Raw genomic sequence first — 19,653 nt, 5'->3', positions numbered from 1 at the left:
AGGATTGAAAAGGACCTTTCTTTACATGGGGTCTACTCTTCTTTTCAAGTATCATGCTTTAAATGAAACTACAAAGGAATGCTAGGAGCCGGTTGTAGAATAATAGGCACAATTTGAAATCAATGATATAATAATAAAAATTTCATATGGCTATGAATGGCTATGTATGTAAAATCATAGACAATCCTTGGATAAGTCTACAGAATTCATAGACGATAGCATATATGAGCAATTGCCTCCTGGGACAGAGAAAAGAATCTAGCATTGAATGTAACTTTGAAATTTTTATATGACTGTTTCACCACCCAAAACACTTGTGCTACATCAATCCAGTGTGCTTCCGCACCCTTCCAGTTCACCCAGTCCCCTCTTCATCAATCCAGTGTCCTTCAGCACCCATCCAGATCACCCAGTCCCCTCTTCCAAAATTGTTTCTTGAGGCATTAGGCTATCATCCTGAACTGTAGTAAATTTTTGGATCACTTACTTTATCGGTTCACCGAGCCACCTTTAAAGACATTCCTGTCTCCTTTGTCCCCAACTCATTCTTAGAGTCCCACTGACAAAGGAATGCCATGGTTCATTAGCTTTTAGTCTCTCATTCAGAACTCTCATAATGTTGAAATTAGTTTATATGCTCACTGCCCACAACTTGGGAGAGTATTGACTTTTATTTTCATTGGGTTGCCTATAAGGAGCTAGAGCCTCTGCTGAAGAAAAGAAGAGAGAAAACTGAGTGTTTCCCAGAGCCTACAAGGCTGTGGGGATGAAGAGCACCTGAGTATTTCCCAGAGCCTACAAGGCTGTCAGGGGGAGCATGACTTTGGAAAATACAGTCCTGGAAAATACAGAGTCATTTTTTATTAATTGCAGTACAGAGAAAAGAAGTCAAATATTTAAAGAAATTTGTGTTCCTTATGGTGTTGACTTCACACCAACAGAAAAGATGAGTAAGGCTTGAGTCTTTGTCTCTCCTTTTCTCTCAGTATACTGAAAAACAAAAAAAGTGTCTTTTAAAATTGGAAAATGTTTTTCCAAAACTATTTTTAGAAATTTTGAATCTCTTAAATTCTTTTTGCAATTTTCACTGGTCTAGACAGACTAAGCATGACCTAGACTTAGCTTACCTCCCTCACTCAGGAACAGATGATAGACTGTTGCCAGTTCTGACACCTGCTCTTCCTCACTGGTCCCATCAGGGCCCTCATGTGTCAGGTCAGAAGTCTCACCATTTCTCAAGACCTACTTATTCCCTAATTTATTAAAAATGAAAGCTGTCTTCTCAGAATGCAACAAAATTTCCTTTTCCTTCTAAAATGGAAATAATTTTGAAATAACCCTATATATGTAGGTTCTTTGATTGAATACACAATATATGTGTGTTTTCATGTGGGGAAACTTTTATTTTGCCACCTTATTCCATTGTTGGTCTATTTTTTAAATTCTCTTCCAAAATATTTCAAACAATAGTTATCATCATAGCTCTGTTCAATTATCTACATTTTCAAATGCTGTTTTGAAATCTGAATATAAATTCTGTCAAAGCTTGGCATGTGACACATCAGAGATTTGGAAACAGATGATTTATTATGAAACAAGGACCACCATAAAAAAGCTCCATTGAATCTTCTGATGAAATGAATTTATAGAAGTACTGGCTCAAACTCTGCAGAATCAACAATACACAATTGTTTTGACTAAAAAATGTTCTTTCATATGGCTTCACTTTTATTCTTAGGCCACCCTTGACTGGACTAACATGTGTGACTCCATGTAGTGCACCATGTAAGTCAGAACAGAGCCATGATTAAGTCCTCAGCTCTGGAGTGAATTCTCGAGTTTGGCTCCTTCTCTCCCTAGTTTGGCTGCCCCTTGGGTAAATTGCATTGATCTAGACCTTTATGTATTCATTTTCTTATATACAAATCGGTGAACATAAATGAAGGCCTAAGATTGGTGGCAGGTGCTAGTCTACATGGCTCTTGCCAAATGGTCAGCAAATCTTAGCCATTTTAGGAAAAATGTATATGATTGCTTTTTTCAAAAAATCCCAATACACTTACCTGAGATGCTTGTGATTGTGATGTGTTTAGGCTAAGGCCGCTTGGCTTGCAGCAACAAGTTTTGGACCCTGAAAACACACAAACACACACACACACACACACACACACACACACACAAATGATATATGTTAGAAAAAAACTAGCAAGACTATTGGAATTTGTACCTCTTGGCTTGCAGCAACGAGTTTTGGGCCCTGAAAACACACAAACACACACACACACACACACACACACACACACACACACACACACACACACACACACAAATGATACATGTTAGAAAAATACTAGCAAGACTATTGGAATTTGCACCTCCACAGTTTTCAGTGATTATAATGTAAATTCACATGCCTTGCATCACTTAATTACAGTTCTCCTAGAATTCTTAAACAAAGCTCACTGATATCTGTTGTATCCAAAAGACTAAAGTAAACTCTTGTTAGGGCATGGGGGAAAATGTGAAATGATTCAGACATGTAATTGTAAATGTTCTCCTCTCACGTGTGATATTAGTCAGTCCAAAGTGTAACATTTCAAGACAAGGATTAAATGAGTTAATGATTCTGGGCATTACAAATATTTCTATGATCTTAAGTGTCATAAGTTTGGAATTGAATGGCCTTTATGAACATTTTATATGCTACAGTGTGGTAGGACACACAATTTAAGAGTTACGTGAGTCAGTTTGTATTACAGTTCTGTAGTGAACACGATCTAGATTGATCACATCATTCAGCATATGAGTGTCTCAGCTCCAACCTGACCAAATGCACACAAACGGAAACTGAACATACACAGTGTAAAAAGCTCTGTTACCTCTTCAGAGAAGCAGGCCTCCTTGTCGTCAGCCTTGCAGCACTTATCCAAGAAAGCTGCAAAATCGCCCATCACGGTCTTCAACTGCTCATCTGTAGCCTTGGGTTTGTGCTTCACCAGCTCAGCAAGTGCCCTGCATTAGGACAGAAGGCAGGAAGAGCAAGGAAATGTTGACACCCATGAAGGAAACCAAGACAGCAAGGATGGCAAAGCCACAGTTGAAGTTTACACATCGTGGAGCCAAGTGACTTTGGCTTCCAGGACCAAGCAGGCCATTGCCAAACTTAGTATTCTTGACTGTGTATGAGGGCCATTAGGGCCACTTGGCTAGGACTGGATGAAATGGAATAATCAATGCAAGTCACTCAGTGTTTTACGTAGTTTCCAGAAAATTCCTGAAAGACTTCTCCCTTTGCACTTAATAAACAGAATTTTGCTCTCTAACATCTGCCCCATTTGAAGGTAATAATGGGGATGTTATAAGAATTAAACAAAGCCAAGTAAGAGGAGATTGCTGGGTCTCTGTCATTGATATTGTAGAGAAAGCAATACCCAGGAAAAAGACCTATGCATTAAGAAAATATTGCTCACATTTGTTTTTTTATCTGTTTCTCCTTCTTGGGAAGTGTGCAGATACCAGCATTGAAGGTGAAGGTCTCAGCTTTAAATTCTTTGGGGACATATGTTTCATCTACTGGCAGAGCAGAGAAGCATGGTCGCCTTTCTACCACAGATCCATTACAACACTTGGTGACCTGATCACTCACTGGAGTCTTCTCATGCAGCACACATACCCAGTTCAGGATCTCTGTCAGCTAAGGGACAGGCAGACAAAGGAGGAGAACAGTCAATAGATCCACAGACACTCACTTTCTGATGCACTAAAAGAACTGCCATATTGAATTAACAACTATGAATTCAGCATTGATTGCCATAGTGATTTATTTATCTTTGAAACCAAACATATGACTTATAAAAATTCTCTTTCACTTTAATATAGGTACCCATATCAGCTACCATATACACATGCACATATCAGCATACCCTTGCTCCTTAAAGTTAGAAGTGTCAATATCTGAAGACAAAAACCCAGCACTGCTGACTTAATCATAGTTTAAAAGACTCACATAATCTTCCACACAGGGCAGTCTCTTTGCTTCAGGAAGCATGCAGCACTTGCTGCCCACCTTCCCTAGGTTTCTTGCAGCTTCCACAAGAATTGGAGTCGACACCTGAGGTGCTTTCTGAGTGTAACGAACTAGGAGCCTGTTATAAAAAATAACTTATTTGTTTCCATCCAGACAAGAAACTGGTCTGCTGTAAAGTATTTCAACAAGAGAATATTTACCCCAAGACAACTAAGATAGTTTTTCCACATGAACCAAAGTTCTTCACTTCCAGGATGATAACATAGTATTAGAGGAAGGCCTTCTCCTGAGCAATTAACTACATGTCCATGAAAATTTGCTGGAGCATATGATCTTAGTCTTAGATCTGTACTATAGTCATAAGGAAGTGAGTTACATTTCTCTAGTCTAACAGTATTAATGTACTTGGTGCTGCTTGAAATAAATTCTATCACAAACTTACACGTATTAACACTGTGATAATCTTAAAAATACTGATGAAAAGATGGCTGGTTTAATAGAGACTGCACAAGGATTAAATGAAAGCAAATAATGTGTCTGCCTGGTACATTACCTAGCATCTAATAACATCTAGTATTTATCAATGAAACATAATAATAAAAGTCAGTGAATGACTGTAATCTACTCAAGTGAATAAATCATGTCAACTCCAAATGCGAGAGTTAGAAGAGCACTAAAACTGCAACAACCTGAATAAGGAACAATGTGTCTTCACTTTACCTCCATAGATAAGGTTCTATGGAATTGGGACATTACTCCAGCAGGGCATTCATAATCTATCTCTTCTTACATGAAATTCCATAGGAATACAAAATCACAACGATGAAAGTTTAGGTATAACTCTCAAGCTCCAATGTTTTCTGAAGTGAGCCCTTATTCTTGTATCATTTGAATGTTATCTAAATCTTTTGTTATATTTTTATGTTCAGCATTTCTACCAATTCTTGAGGTTTTGCTATCCAAAGCATGCTCTTTCTTGTTCTACCCTATATTGTTCTACTGCTTGCTCATAAACTCTGCCTAACCTTTGAAGGATACTCCCAGCTCCAATATATCAAGGTTTTCTATGAGCCCAGGATTATAAATAATGTGTTTTCATTACTAAGGCCACATGCTCGGTCACCTATACATTGCTTTAAGTAATTTAATTGACCAAGGGAAAAAATAGCTAAAAAACTACTCACTCATTTTGGAATCCATACTCGCCAAGCTTCTCAAAAAGTTCACAGTTAGTTTTGACTACATTCTTAGGCTCTTCTACAAGAGGAGGAAGTTCACCAAGCTGCAACATAAAACAATTGTGTTTATAGCAACCTTCCTGAAAGCCCAGTGTAGGTCACTTGCATTTCTCCCTTCCTCTGTCCGAAGAGACTTCAGGAGATCATCCCTGTCATGTCTGTCACATTACATTTAAATTGTTCCTTTTATTTGCAAGGTCATTTGGTGCAAGTCAATAAGAATCTTCAGGCTCTGGGATTCAATGGCTGTGTTTGCACCAGGTCACCTGACTTGTTTTCTTGTTGTGCAACTGTTCTTCCCATGTCTAAGCTTCAGGCTGATCCCCTCTACAGTGGCATTGCATGTACTTAACTAGAACTGTTCTGTTAACCAACTAAGTGGATGAAATTAAAATCACACCTAGTCAACAGCAGACCATCAATAGATAACAGCCACCATTTTTAGGCAATCTCTCTAGTTGGATCTTGAGGTCTCTGAGATGAGAAAGTCTACTTCCAGACTCAGTCACAGATTAGTGCCTGTTACTCAGAAGCTTCTTTAAGGTATAATGTTCTTCTGGCCCCAAATAGGTCACAAACCACTGTGTTTTGATAGGAACCCAGAAGTCTGCCACAACAAATTTGCAAGTATATCTTCTTGTAAAATTACTCCAAAACCTTCTCCAATATGTTTGAAAGAATTTTCAAGTAACAGAGTATACAAACTCCTTTGAGATATTACTGCTAATAGTGGACAATTGGGGGATTGGGTTGTAGAAGTAACCATCTTATTCAATAAGAAACACAGAACCAATGCAAAGAAGAAAGTCAAGAGGTCAGAGCAATAGCCAAGAGCTAAAAACCTTACACTTCCTCTCGTGGTGGTCCTACCTCTCTGAAAGAGAGCTACTTCCTGTGTGTTTGTCTTTATAAAGACTTTCTGTTCTGCTTTCTCATTGGTTGTATACCCAAACACATGACCTCCTCGTCACTGCCTGTCTGTACAGATGTCCAGGTCTTCTATGGCTGGTGTTGAGATTAAAGGCATGTGTCTCCAATGCTGGCTGTATCCTTGAACCACAGAGATCTACCTAACTCTGCCTACCAAGTGCTGGGAGTAAAAGCGTGCACCACCACCACCTAGCTTCTGTGATGGCTTGCTATTAGCTCTGACCCCTGGACAACTTTATTTATTAACATACAAATCACATTTTAGTACAAATAAAATATCACCATATTTCCCCTTTTCTATTTTAATAAAAAGAAAAAAGGAAGAAGGTTATAACTAACATAAGAAAACTGCATACAAAAGTACAATAACTACATACCATATATACAAGTAATAAATATCTAAACAATGTCTAGTCCATTTGTATTTGACAAATTCAGAGAAAATAATTCCATTATCTATCCTATTTTGGTAAGTCCAAAATGTACCTAATTCACTTTCTTTCCTAATTAATCTTCAACTATAACTAACTAATCTTCAATTCCCTCAGAGATCCAAGAAGGAAATAATATTACCTAACAAAAATTAAAACAGGAAGTAGATGCAAGCAACTTCCAAAATATTGTGAGTTGACAGAAATAGCCTGCTGCCTGGACAGTCACCTGAGGTTTCTCCACAGTGTTGTGGCATCATCTTTAGCCTATAGGCTTAGTGTATCTGACAGACTCATTTGTGAAGTAGGATGTACACAACGTCAACAGTTCAACCTCACAATGGGTGAAAGCAGTCCATGTAATAGAAATACCTGAATTCCACTAGTGTTCTGTCATGATTCAGGATTTTAAATTCTGGAAATTATTGATTTTTTTTTTAAATTCAGCTGTCCATTCTTCTTGGCTATGTGTGTGTGTTGCTTCATCTCAGCATCCTGTTCTTCTCCATATCCTTCTACTAAATGCCAGTCTACTATTGAGAGGTGTGAGTTTAGTTACTCTTCAAGAATAATTGTTTCAGCTGTTGTTCCACTGCACATCAGAAGCCATCAGCCCACTGCCTGTTCAGCTGCCTTCAAAGAAAAGTGCACTGTACTTTTTCCAGATTGCGAAGGTCACTTCAGGGATGGTGCCATATTGTCCTGGCCTCAGAAGATGCCTTTTGATAAAGCCATAACCACACTTGTTTTGGCAAGAATCGGTAGTCCTTTCTTTCATGTCCTGTCTGTCCTGTTTGTCAGCAGTTGATTCGAGGATACTTTGTTGTCCAGTGGCTAACTTTTGCCACAATGAAAGTTAACTCCAATTGCAGTTTCTTCAATGCCCATATTTTCTCTGAAGTAAATTGGTACTGCCAGGAACCGACATGTCTCATGGTCATAACAAAAAAGAAAAATTCTCTAAGTTATTAAAACATTATAAATGCCATATTCTGTAGATCTCTGAAGGGTTTGAAGATGACCTATCTAAAATATTTCTGCTCAATCTTGAAAATATACCTAATATGACTACAAGTTCAATTATAATGTCTACCTACTAACTTTCATTTCTTTATATGCTAATAATTGGTAATAATAACTTTCAAGGATCAGAGAATTGCATTACATTGTTAAATGAACAGTATAAGTACAATTAGAAATATACATATAGTATTTTCTAACAATATCAATTTCAATATATATAATTTGTATATAATATAAATCAATCCAATGCAATGTAAAGTATTTAAAACTAGTAATTGTCTTTTTCTTTTTCTTTTTTTATTGGGTTAAGTGTTTTTAATCAGAGTTAAAACTCTTTTAGTTGGCATTTGAATTTACTCTATTTTATTCTCAAGAGTATGAAAAAAGAAAAATGGTTGTAAAGATTTTGTGCAAGTAAAGATTCCTTCCTTTCTTCAAACCTTCCCATTCTAGAAAGATTATTTGAGGTTTCTTTACATTTTATACAGTGTTGATCCTATAATGATTAATAACTTTAGAGCTCAGGCTTGCTTACATCTCAAGAGAATATCTGAATTGACCTATAAGTCAATTCTCATTAGTGCATCGCTTCCTTTCTCCTTACAGGAAGTGCTGCCAGGAGCTGCTGTGCTCTTGGTCTATGGAAACCTACCACACTGCCACATAATATGGCAGGATCAGATTCAGTGCAGCACTTTTCCAGTGTGGCTTCATATTTCTTAGCAATTCTCAGCAACAAGGCAACAGAGTAGTCAGAGTGCCTTCTTGAATATTCATACAAAAACCTAAAGAAGATGAACATACACTGAGTTAAATAGATGAGCAAGTAATAGACTCACGAAAGTAAACTCAATAGTGATTCACATTCCAAGTGTCCCGCTTTGGAATGAGCTCCATGAAGAAAAATAAGCAGCAAGAACTTGGAACTCAGAGATAACTCTTCCCAGGTTCAGCTTTCCCACCACACTGTATTTTACTGTTCTGCAGGGGCAACTTATTAACACTATCAGGGCATTAGGCTCCTCCATATAGAAGGGAAAGAAGGATAGCATCTCTCTTACAAGGTAGGTTGGGATAAATACAATACACACTGTCAAAGCACACAGAGACTGGTGCATGTTAAATGCTTGATTCATAGTTATTTTTACTGTATATCTAGTTTGCTTTGATTTATGTCTCCAAAGTATCTCAACAAATGAGTAAATAGAGACAATACTAAAAGTTTCTTTTTCTTCTACATATGAGTAAAATCTTTCATTAAGTACTATTTAGTGCATAGGGTACAATCATAACCTAATAAAAAGATAAAATATATTGTTGCAATTACTGAAAACATATAGTCCTTTGTTATTAATTGTATCCTGCCTTGCCACACTGTGACATTCTCGTCTTTTCAAACAAATACCAAACAAATACTTTCATATTGATATTTATTTACATAAAACACATATACATATATACATCAATATGATACTAGTATAGATATACATATATATATATGAACACACACATATATATATAGATATATATCCTTCCTGTCATCGCAGAGATGGATAGATACAGCTGGACAGGTAAGGAGGTAGTAAATAATACATAATATGTTCAAATGCATTAGATATTTAAGAAATATGGTTATAAGAATGATTGAATGATACATACAATATATATATTCATTGAATATTTCTAAAGATTTCCTGAAATATCCATATGAAGTAAGGAACATTGAGTTTGTGCTAAATGCATGGATGATTTCATAACAATATTTTAAATTACTTAACATACTTTTCAGGTAAATTTTAAAGGCTGAGAATGACAAGGGTGAACTGTAGATGTAACTAACCATCTTATTAAATAAGAAACACAGAAACAATGTAAAAGAGAAAGCCGAGAGGTCAGAGCTCAGAGCTAAAATCTTACCCTTCCGCCTGAGGTGTCCCAGCTTCCCGAAAGAGACCTATTTCCTGTCTGTTCGTCTATTTATAGTATTTGTTCTGCCTTCTCATTGGTTGTAAACCGAAACACGTGACTACCTCGTCACTGTCTGAATGTACAGCCCCCTAGGTCTTAAAGGCATATGTCTCCAATGCTGGCTGTATCTCTGAACACACAGAGATCTATGGGAATAAAGGCGTGTGCCACCACCACCACCACCACCACCACCACCACCACCACCACACTCTTGCTATGGCTCTAATAGCTCTGACCCCCAGGCAACTTTATTTATTAACATACAATCAAAATCACATTTCAGTACAATTAGATTACTACCACAGTGAACAATTTACTGAGAGCCACAGAAGTCATGGTAACTCCAAAGACAGCCTGGTGAGGCTTCCTAATTTATTCAGCTCTGCCAAAACTATGAAAGGAGCCAGACATCATGGTGGCACATGCTTTTAATCCCAGCCTGGTAAACATAGTGAGAGTTCTAGGACAGTCAGAGATACACAATGAGACCCTGTATAAAAAAAAAAAAAAAAAAAAAAAAAAAAAAAAAACTATAAGAGGAAAGGCATCTCCTCACTTGCTCAGGAAGATATCTTTGGCTGCAACATAGTTGGTGCACACTTGACCACCATCAAAATCATCAGCTAATGAAGGCAGATCAACAGGCATGTCATTATGTTCTGCTTTAGCAAGGCAGTGGGATTTCTGTAACACTGGTTTGTCACAGCAAGCCTGCAGTTTGCTAGAGATAGAAGCTTGGTTTGCACACATGTACTTGGCAAGCTCCGCCTGTGAGAAAAGAAATGTTTAAGAGAAGTCATCTTTGATACATTTTCCTGCACACCTCTGTTACGTGGATAAAGCATATTCATCCTACTCAAAACCATACACCACCAAAATGGCTTCTGCAACACATTCTCACCCACACAGTGCTTCAGAGCCTGCAGACTCAAGATGCTGTGACTAAAACAAATAGATTCAAAGAGACTGTTCAGAATCAAGTTATCTATTTAAATTAATTTGCTTTGATTGTTAATTGACTTTGTTTCTATGACTGAGAGACTTCAGGTTGTTTTTTCCATAAAATTTAGTGCTATTTTTCCAAGTATTCCTCCAAAATCAAGTTAAAAAATTTAAAACTAAATAACTCATTAAAATATGAGGCATAATTAAATAATGAGTAATGAGCAGAGTTATGGGCCCTGCTTACATGCATAACATATGGATCTAAGGTTTTCTAGGGTTATCATAGCAGAAGAAGATGGGGTTGTATTTTTAATCTCTTGAAGGGAGAAGTGAAGGAGATAATAGTACAAATCTGGAGAAAGTGAGGTCACAGCAAATATTTAATCACTTAACACACAGTTAATTAGGGGAAAGACTATGGAGGGATTAGGGCATCATTCTTTAAAAGCCTCTCCAATCTGTGAGGTCTCCAGCCCTACTTCTCTCCCCAAAACATCTTAGAAATCTACATGTGTAACTGTTCTCTTTCTATTTAAGCCTCCTCAGAAGGTAGCTGAACAGAGGCGTTTTGGGTCATGTAACAATTCAGAATACTGGTCTTTGGTTTTTTGTTTGTTTGTTTTTTGTTTTGTTCTGGGTTGTTTGTTTGTTTGTTTGTTTCTGGAAAGTGCCACAAAACAAGGAAACTTGGTAGAATAAAGGAGAGCCCAGAGACCATGTCAACCACCATCAGTGTTCACCAATGCAGCCAAACACATCCAACTATTTACCCTGTTGTCTGCGCATTCAAGCAGGTCACCCTGGCAGCACTCCTTGATGATTTTGGTAATGTCTGTTGCCACTTTGCTATTTTCTGTGAAGTCAGCATTGGGGAATTTCTGGCTTGTATAAACTACCATCCTAAAAAGAAAATTTGCCATCAAAGACTTATTATTATATTTTATTTGTAAGAAAGCAGTGAGAAGATACCATTTATAACAAGGAAGTTCAAAACTAACTGACATGAAGAAAATTATAAAAATTCACTAGTTACAACAACTAGCTTTACTAGAATGCTAGTTCTGACATAATAGTTATGTTTTCCTTTGGCAGAATCTACTGAAAGAATGTGGGTGGTGCGTGGAAAGCAAATGCCTCATAAAATTAAAACCAAAGAGGAATTCCTAAAGCGGTGGCAGTCCAGGGGCATCAGTTTTGTTTACTCACCTGGCTTCTGTCTCAGGCTTGGTCTCATCTTAGCAATGTGACCTCAAGCAGGCTTTAGATTTTATACTGTTACAACACACTAAATCAAAGGATCCATGAGGTTAAATTACATCATGACATGAAAGTGTTTTCTTATCTCGAAATGATGACACATCATCTTTTGTCTTAATTAAGACATACTTTCTTGAATTCTTTTTTTTTTTCTTTTTTTGGGGGGTGGAGGCGGGTTGAGACAGGCTTTCTCTGTGTAGCTTTGGAGCCTTTCCTGTAGCACAGGCTGGCCTCTAACTCACAGAGATCGACCTGCCTCTGGCTCCCGAGTGCTGGGATTAAACGTGTGTGCCTTTAATTTTAAATTTTCTGAATTCTAAAGGTCTGTGGAGGGAAAAATTCCCAAACTTCTGGAGAATTAGAGAGGTTTTTTTTTGAATTATGAATCCTTCTGCCAAGAAATTGTTCCAGCAGAGAGCCTCTAAGCTCTATGGCAAGATGTCAAAAGCCAAGATCTTCGTTATTTCAAAAGTAATTTTCAGTTCTATAGCTCTAATAAAGCTATCTTGTCGTTGTAAGAACCAACCATAGCCCATGTAACAGTGTGTTGTTTCATCTTGGAGTTGCTATGTTTATTGATCTGATTGGCTTTAAGAATTTGGATAGTAAGGATGACTCAATGAGGATAATTCCTGCTGACAGTCTCTAGAGAACATGCACAGTGTCTGTCATCTCCATTTTCTCTCCTGTTGGGTTGATTCATTATTGACAAACAGGAGAGGTACTAGAGGGGCAGGCACATTATCCTTGAATTTTATATTAAAGGATGCTCCCAGACACAGCTACATAACATAAAAGCAAGAGAGGGTGGAGCAAACACATGAAATTAGGGACAGAATTGGAGTTGTAAGAAAAGTCAAAGTAATAACTCCAACTTGGTTGATGTCTAAGTTCAATTATCCATACATTCAAGAGTCACTTTCAGATTGAGGGAAAATAAATTAAGTAAATTAATTACTCTGACAGTGACTGTATTTTTTAATCATTTAACATGAGATTCCTGGTCTTTATAAACAATGGGATCAAAATGCCTGTCTTCTGTTAGACAAAATCAAGTCTTTTACATTCTTTGACAATTTAAAACAAAAACACTGAGACAAATTTTCAAATTATTACCGTTTTTCTGATTTCACCTCTATGAACTTCTCAAGATGTACTTTATAAATGCACAATCTTGTAGATTGGACAATATCATTATCAAGACGTGAAATGTGATGTAAGGAAAACAATGTACCATGCTTTGAAAGCTCTCTCTCCATATCTCTGAATACTGGAGCACTTCAGTCTGTGGTGCACAGAGGAATATAACACTTTCTCTGTCAGAGCTTCAAGCTACAAGAAGAAATCCAGTTGGAAAAGATAATTGCAACACACACACACACACACACACACACACACACACACACACACACACCCCTTCAAAAGTTCAGACAGCCCAATGCCAAGATAATTTGTTGGGTTGGGTGTTGAAATCAGGACCTTGTGCATGTTTGGCAGAGCTATGCTATTGAGTTGCACCTTTCATCCAAATGAAAAATTTAAAAGATAATTTACACCTGAATTCACATGTACTCTCTTTTGACAAATGATTATTTTGATACCTAATAGAATGAAAATCAGTATGGGCATAGTGGAGACTGCTAGGTACTTAGAAAGCAGCATAGAGACATTGCCAGGGGAAGGGCCCTGGATATGACTTTTTAGTTGTGTGACTAATTCATCTCAGTTCCTACTTCATCATCTTTCATAAAATGAGTGAGAGCCTAAGAAAAACAAATAATTTGCATAATAAATATGTATAGACAAAATGAATGGATTCCAACATCTAGCCTCAGTAAAATTCACAGCTTTGAATTCCTTCTCCATTAAAATGTCTCAAGGAAGGCCTAAAAAATAAAAAGCAAAAAACAAACAAACTAGCTCTTGCTGTCCAGTGTGACAAACACTATTCCACTCCAGAAGTCACCACCATAAAGAATTGAAAGACGAGTAAACACACATCCAAGAATTCCCTCTCTAGACAATCACTGCTAAATCTCAGAAGGAAGAAAGGTATTAGAACTAAAAGCCATTGGTAATGTAAGAGGGAAGAAGGTTTTCTAATGACACAGAGAAGTCTCATTCAGAGATTCAGATTTCCTAAGTCAACTGTAAGACGGTCAAATCTCTGGGTTTGGTATACAGAGCAGTTCTGTCCCCATCTTCCCAGGGGTCACCTTTGGCTTTAAGCAGGTAGATTTGTCAGCTTCTGCACAGCACTCAGTCATGATGGCATTGTACTTCTCAGCATAGTAAAGGAGCTCTGGGCCATAGAAATAAGGGTGTCTTCTGCCGACTTCGTACAAATAGCTGAGTTATGAAAAAAGGAGAAAGCAGGCAATCATTTCCCACAGCACATAACACTACAGAAATGATCAGTCAACCCAAACCCAAAGATTTATAATTGACCAAGTTTACTCATTGTGGCCATGAGTGATGGCCTGTCTCTGTTCTTGTCAAGAGAGAGAAGGTAGGTTAAATTTGTGTATCTGCGTTCAAAAATTCACATATGTATTTGAGTTTTTTATGACTACTAGCGTAAGTGTTCCTGGCAGAGCTATTGCCCAGTTTTTAATTTAAAACATAGATATCTGTTTACTTACTGTCCTATAAATGCAGCAGTATTTTCCTGAAAGGAGGTGCACATGGTCTCATCATCTGGCTTCACAAGTGGGGGCAGGTTGGGGTTGTCATCCTTGTGTTGCAAGAAACATTCGTTTCTTTCGGGTTCTTGTTTCATACAGCAGTCAGACAGTTCACCATAGTTTTCACAAAGACTTGGAATGGAACATAGCTTGTCTCCAAAAAGAGTTTGCTAAATGGGAAACAGAAGGTGTCAAGTTCCTGCCAGTACCTGACTTTCTCTATAACCAAGAAGCAATGTAAAAAAATGAATGTGCAGATAAAACTTGATTAAGAAAGTAAATGCCTTGTGTATAGGTATATAGATGATATGTGCATGATATTGAAACATCACATGACACTTTGAAGTAAATACAATTTTATGACTTATTGTACTACTTAAAATAAATTTAAGTATAAATATTTGTTAATCATATAATTTTTTAACTGTGAAGCAAAAAAAATCACATAAAAATTCATTTGCTTTCATTTGATTCATCTATTTTTTGATAATTTTCATAATAGCCAAGTGCCACAGTATTGTGTATGGTGAATAAAACAGAGAAGCAAATAGCTAATGGCCTTAAGGAATGTTGCCTTACATTCCTATAGTTTCTATATGGAACTAAAAGCTAGGACTGAAGTCACTATAATAAAAAATCAAGGGAAGCTAGGACTTGAGAAAGCATGGAATTCATGCTCAGGAGCAACATGTTCATACAACTTCTCATGTGATCTGTTCCTTTTGAAGAAGCCCAAGGTTTTAGTAGGTTTCCTGTCAAACTGAGTAATTACACAATCTACTATAAATAATTACTGCATTGAAATACAGATTGCCCTTATATTCTAGAAACAATACCACTCCAAAGGACTTCATTTGTCAAATAATCCTCCCCTTCCTCATTAATTTTTATTACAAAAATAATTTAACTTCATGGAAATTTTACTTATCTAAACAGAAATTATTAACTTTCAAAAATGTACTTTTATGAATATCAAGGTAGAACTGTAATATTTTGTGTGAATCACTAACTCTGCAAATAGAGGGAAAGGTTTCCAGAGGAAACTTTTCCAGGAAAAGCAAAAAGAAAGGGTCTAGATATCAATTTGAGAAATGGCTTTGCCCATATATTAAGCAGTCAGAGAAGCTCATGCCTCAGGTTTTAAATCCCTACCCATAAATAGCACAACTTCTTCTAAATGCCTGAAAACCCCGCTTTTTAATTGTGTCTAAAATATTTATGTCACTAAAACAGAAATAAAGAGCTATACACTATAATTTTTTCTAAGTAACCAAATAGCATAGAAATCAGATGATGCATCCAGAAGATTAGCACAGTACCATTATGTCAAGAAAACATTAGCCCTCGTAGGCTACTGTAGCATTGCCTGTAATAATCAAAATGTGTAAACAGCCTAAACAGCCACCAGCAGATGAAAGGATAAAGAAAATGTGGATGGACAGGTAAGAGTGTGATGAATACACACTAGGGATTATTCTAACCCTTAGAAGAGGAATGTTCTGCAACTGGCACCAACATGGGCCAACCTGGAGGACATGTTGGTAAGTGCAATAAGTCAGCCACAGAAAGACACATTCTGTGTGGTTCTACTCAGATAACATACCTAAAATAAGGCCTAGCGATGGCGGCACATGCCTTTAATCCTAGCCCTCGGGAGGGAGAGCCAGGAGTATCTCTGTGAATTGGAGGCCAGTCTGGTCTACAAGGCGAGTTCCAGGAAAGGTGCCAAAGCTACACCTAGAAGCCCTGTCTCCAAAAAAAACAAACAAACAAAAAAGATAACTAAAATAGTGCAATTCACAAAATCCAAAAGAGGTGTGATGGCTGACACAGAGAGGAGGAACTCAGTTACTGATCATCTGGCATAGCCTCTCAGTTAAGCCAGACAAATTCCAAGATAAGCTTGGTGGTATTGTAGTTATTGTCAACTATAGTAAGAGAGTAGAAGGCTCTCACCACAAACAAAAAATAATAATTACATAAAGCATGCTATTACTATTTGCCTCTGTGAACAGAAATCAGATTTTTGAGCTTGAAAAGAAATTGTACAAATACCAAATTGCCATTAACATTATTGTAACTTCTATCTGTAGCCTCCAAGAATTTTTATAAGTTGTGAGAATAGATAGAAAGTCTCCATTTGCTTGCAATTTTGATCATTTAATAACCTTTTATCACTCCTTTTATTTTTTTGAGATTACTATATAATTACATCATTTCCTCCTTCCCTTTTCTCCCTCCAAATCCACCCACATATGCCCCTTTTTCTCTTTCAGATCTATGACCTCATTTCTCATTAATTGTTGTTACATACATATATGTGTACTATACACATATATATTCCTAAATATAGCCTGTTGGTCTGTATAATGTTACTTGGATGCATGTTTTCAGGGCTGACCATTGGTATTGAATTAACCAATTGGTGCTCCCTTCCCTGGAGAAGCCAATTTCTCCCTCTCTCAGCATTCCTTGTTTGCCTGAAGTTTTTGTGTAGGGTTTAGGCCTTGGGGTCTTTCATCCACCCTGGCATGTCTATTGTGTTGTCACTCTTAAGCTCACATTTGGCCAGTCATGTTGGTGAGACTTTTTGAGTCTAGCTTGTGACATTACTAGGAGACAATCTCATAGCAAAATCCCTGTTCCTCTAGCTCTAACAATTATTCTGGACCCCTCTCACGGTGTCCCCTGGGCCTTAGGTATGGGAGAAAGTATTTGTTTTCCTTTGAAATACTCAGAATTATATAGAAGAGGCAAAGGGATCCTCAAAATCAGAATGTACTTACAATTGATTTGTCACAGTTTGCAGCAGACTCGTCAGCAACACAGGTTTTTGCAAATTCGGTTATTTCATTCACTAATTTCACATGTTCTTCATATGGGCATTTCTGGAGATACTGGGAAAAGATGACCAGGACTCTGAAAAACAGACATAGAAATAAAACTTTACTACGAAGTAGCTGGCTTTCCTAAACAGCAAATTGTGTACATGTATACCATCTATATTTTGTCTATCTTTCTTACTACTATCTCAAATGCCTAATCCTGTCAGCTCTTCTCTGAGATATAACCAGGAAGAGGTGCCTTTCCAAGCAAAAAGAACATGGATTCCTACCATGCTTAAGTATAGACACATAGGTGTGTAGGTAGATTTATGAACATGGGGCAAACAAGCAAACTATGTTCTAAATACATTTCATTGTCAAGGCTAGACATTATGAAAGTCCTTTGAGTTTTTCTCTTCTAATCCATATACCTCTGTTAATCAGGGGTATATGACACTATTGAACATTTAAATATAAACTTCTCATTTTCACTATATTAAAACCTTTTTGAGGTTGGGGATGTGACTTAATTATAGATCACTTGCTTCACAGGTATGAGTCCCCAGTACTACAAAGACAAAATAATCTTCTCAAGATACCATGAGATCTTGTTGTGTAAAGAAGAATTAGCAAGTTAGCCTCTCAAGGAGCTATATATCATAGACCTTTTCAGTAAGAAAACTAAGACCCCATTCTTCACAAGTTTAATGTGGGCTCCAGAATCACATTCTCCACTAAAGCAGCAATTAGCCACAAGTGAATAGATACATTTAATTAAAGTTAAATATAATTTGAATATGTGCTCCTCACTTAGACTTGCCAAGTTTCAAGTGCCCAATAACCATGTGTCCTCTGCTTGCCATATGCTCATAGAGGTCAGCAGTTTTTCCACCAACCGAGATATTTCTGTTGGACAGTCATGACCTCCAATTTTGCATGCTCAATGTGGGAAAGGGGGCAATTGAGAACTGGAACTAATACTACCAGAAACATGAAATTGACTTTCAACATTTTAACTTACAGGCCTTTGAAATGTTGTTCTCCCAAATCATTAAGCCGATGAGCAATCTCACTCTTGTCTGCGGAAACAGGGAGACAAAAACCACAAAACATATTTAAAGATTGATGACAATAACTAATTAAAATGCTGCTTTTCATACTTCTTTCTACACACTTAAGCTATTCCTGTACTTTATGACACTGACCTCTGATCTCTACAAAAAATAAAATGAATCTGCCAATGGCTCCTTCCTTCTGCATCTAAAGAACTACCCTTTCACCTCGAATACTACTTTAAAACCATCTGTGTGTTTATAGCTTTGCATTGAAACTTAAGAGTCAATACTTTTATCGTGTCTCTAAGTAACTACTAAGACAATCTGAAGTAAAAGTAAATACAAATGGAAGTTCCATTTATAAAATTAACAACACACACGTTTATTGTTTAGTATAGCATGGTAGAGTAAACAGGCCTTCGAGACTTTGAAGATTCTGGCTTCAGCTATATACAATATAGCTTAAGTCACTCTGCCTAGCATTTCTTCAAAATTAAAAGAAATGTAAAACTAAACTTTAAAAAAATCCTCAAGTTATTATCACCTAAGATGTCTAAAGTATATTAATAATATAACTGTACAAGGGTTCAGATGCAAAATATCATCAAAGTCTAGAAATAAGTCTTTCAAAATGCAGGGCTTCCATTATTAGGAAAGTAAGATAAAAGTGGAGCAGTGAAAACATAAAATTCTTACTTGCATCTCGGCGAAACACACTCCTGGAAAAAGCAGAGCAACAGACAAAGAGGAGGAAGAGGAAGGTCACCCACTTCATTGTGCCAGAGCCTTGTGGGGTTGATAGGAAAGGTGAGATGGGTGGAGGGAAACCTACTCTAATATACTTCTTTAACCAATAACTGCAGATCATTAACCAGACTCAGCTCGCTTTTCATTGGTTCCTTCCCAATTACAAAATCATACAATCTTTGCCATAAAGTTGTTTGACCAAATCCATTGTTTGTGTTTGCCATCTGGTGCTATTTTCCCCAGAAGACTTTGTCAGTTCCTTAACGTTATGTAAAACATCAAATTTTACATAAGCGTTTAAACTGTTCAAACCTATTTTCCCTTACTGTGCCCTCTGTATCTCCCATTTGAGCACTTTTGGTTTGGGCCTTTGCATGGAAACATGACGTATTTTAAAAGCTAAGAACTGAATTGCATGTATTTCTCATTCCAAATATGCTTTTATCTTTTGATAATAAAGAATTTACATGAGAAGGGGAGGGACTAATTATAGGGTTTCCATGTCTTTCTCATCCTTTCCAAA

At 37.0% G+C, this 19,653-nt stretch overlaps 2 protein-coding genes and 1 long non-coding RNA gene across 4 annotated transcripts in view; 1 reads left to right on the top strand and 2 right to left on the bottom strand.

Annotated features, from left to right (window-relative positions):
* The window catches only part of LOC114701773 (albumin-like), a 191,297-nt gene that overhangs the window by 38,247 nt on the left and 133,397 nt on the right, over positions 1–19,653 (top strand). The window lies entirely within an intron of this gene.
* LOC119088658 lies at positions 634–2,237 on the bottom strand. Its single transcript, XR_005092348.1, has 2 exons — positions 2,064–2,237; positions 634–990 (listed from the first exon to the last, which is right to left on the bottom strand). It is a non-coding gene; the product is annotated as an uncharacterized LOC119088658 (long non-coding RNA).
* LOC114701770 (albumin-like) lies at positions 2,781–19,173 on the bottom strand. 2 transcript variants are annotated; one of them, XM_028881950.2, is made up of 13 exons: positions 19,080–19,173; positions 18,350–18,407; positions 17,290–17,422; positions 14,462–14,673; positions 14,036–14,168; positions 13,054–13,151; positions 11,333–11,462; positions 10,174–10,385; positions 8,302–8,434; positions 5,212–5,309; positions 4,007–4,145; positions 3,471–3,694; positions 2,781–3,012 (listed from the first exon to the last, which is right to left on the bottom strand). In XM_028881950.2, the coding sequence occupies exons 1-13, from the start codon at positions 19,156–19,158 to the stop codon at positions 2,796–2,798; spliced, it is 1,866 nt and encodes a 621-aa protein (XP_028737783.2). In that variant the 5' UTR covers positions 19,159–19,173; the 3' UTR covers positions 2,781–2,795. The 2 variants fall into 2 exon arrangements, with proteins under 2 accessions (XP_028737783.2, XP_037065039.1); XM_037209144.1 differs by having other exon boundaries at positions 5,212–5,341; positions 8,313–8,434.

Source organism: Peromyscus leucopus, chromosome 10 (assembly GCF_004664715.2).
Source record: "Peromyscus leucopus breed LL Stock chromosome 10, UCI_PerLeu_2.1, whole genome shotgun sequence".
Classification (NCBI taxonomy): domain Eukaryota; kingdom Metazoa; phylum Chordata; class Mammalia; order Rodentia; family Cricetidae; genus Peromyscus; species Peromyscus leucopus.
The sequence above is the reverse complement of the archived record's forward strand: the minus strand, read 5'-3'. Positions and strand labels throughout refer to the sequence as shown.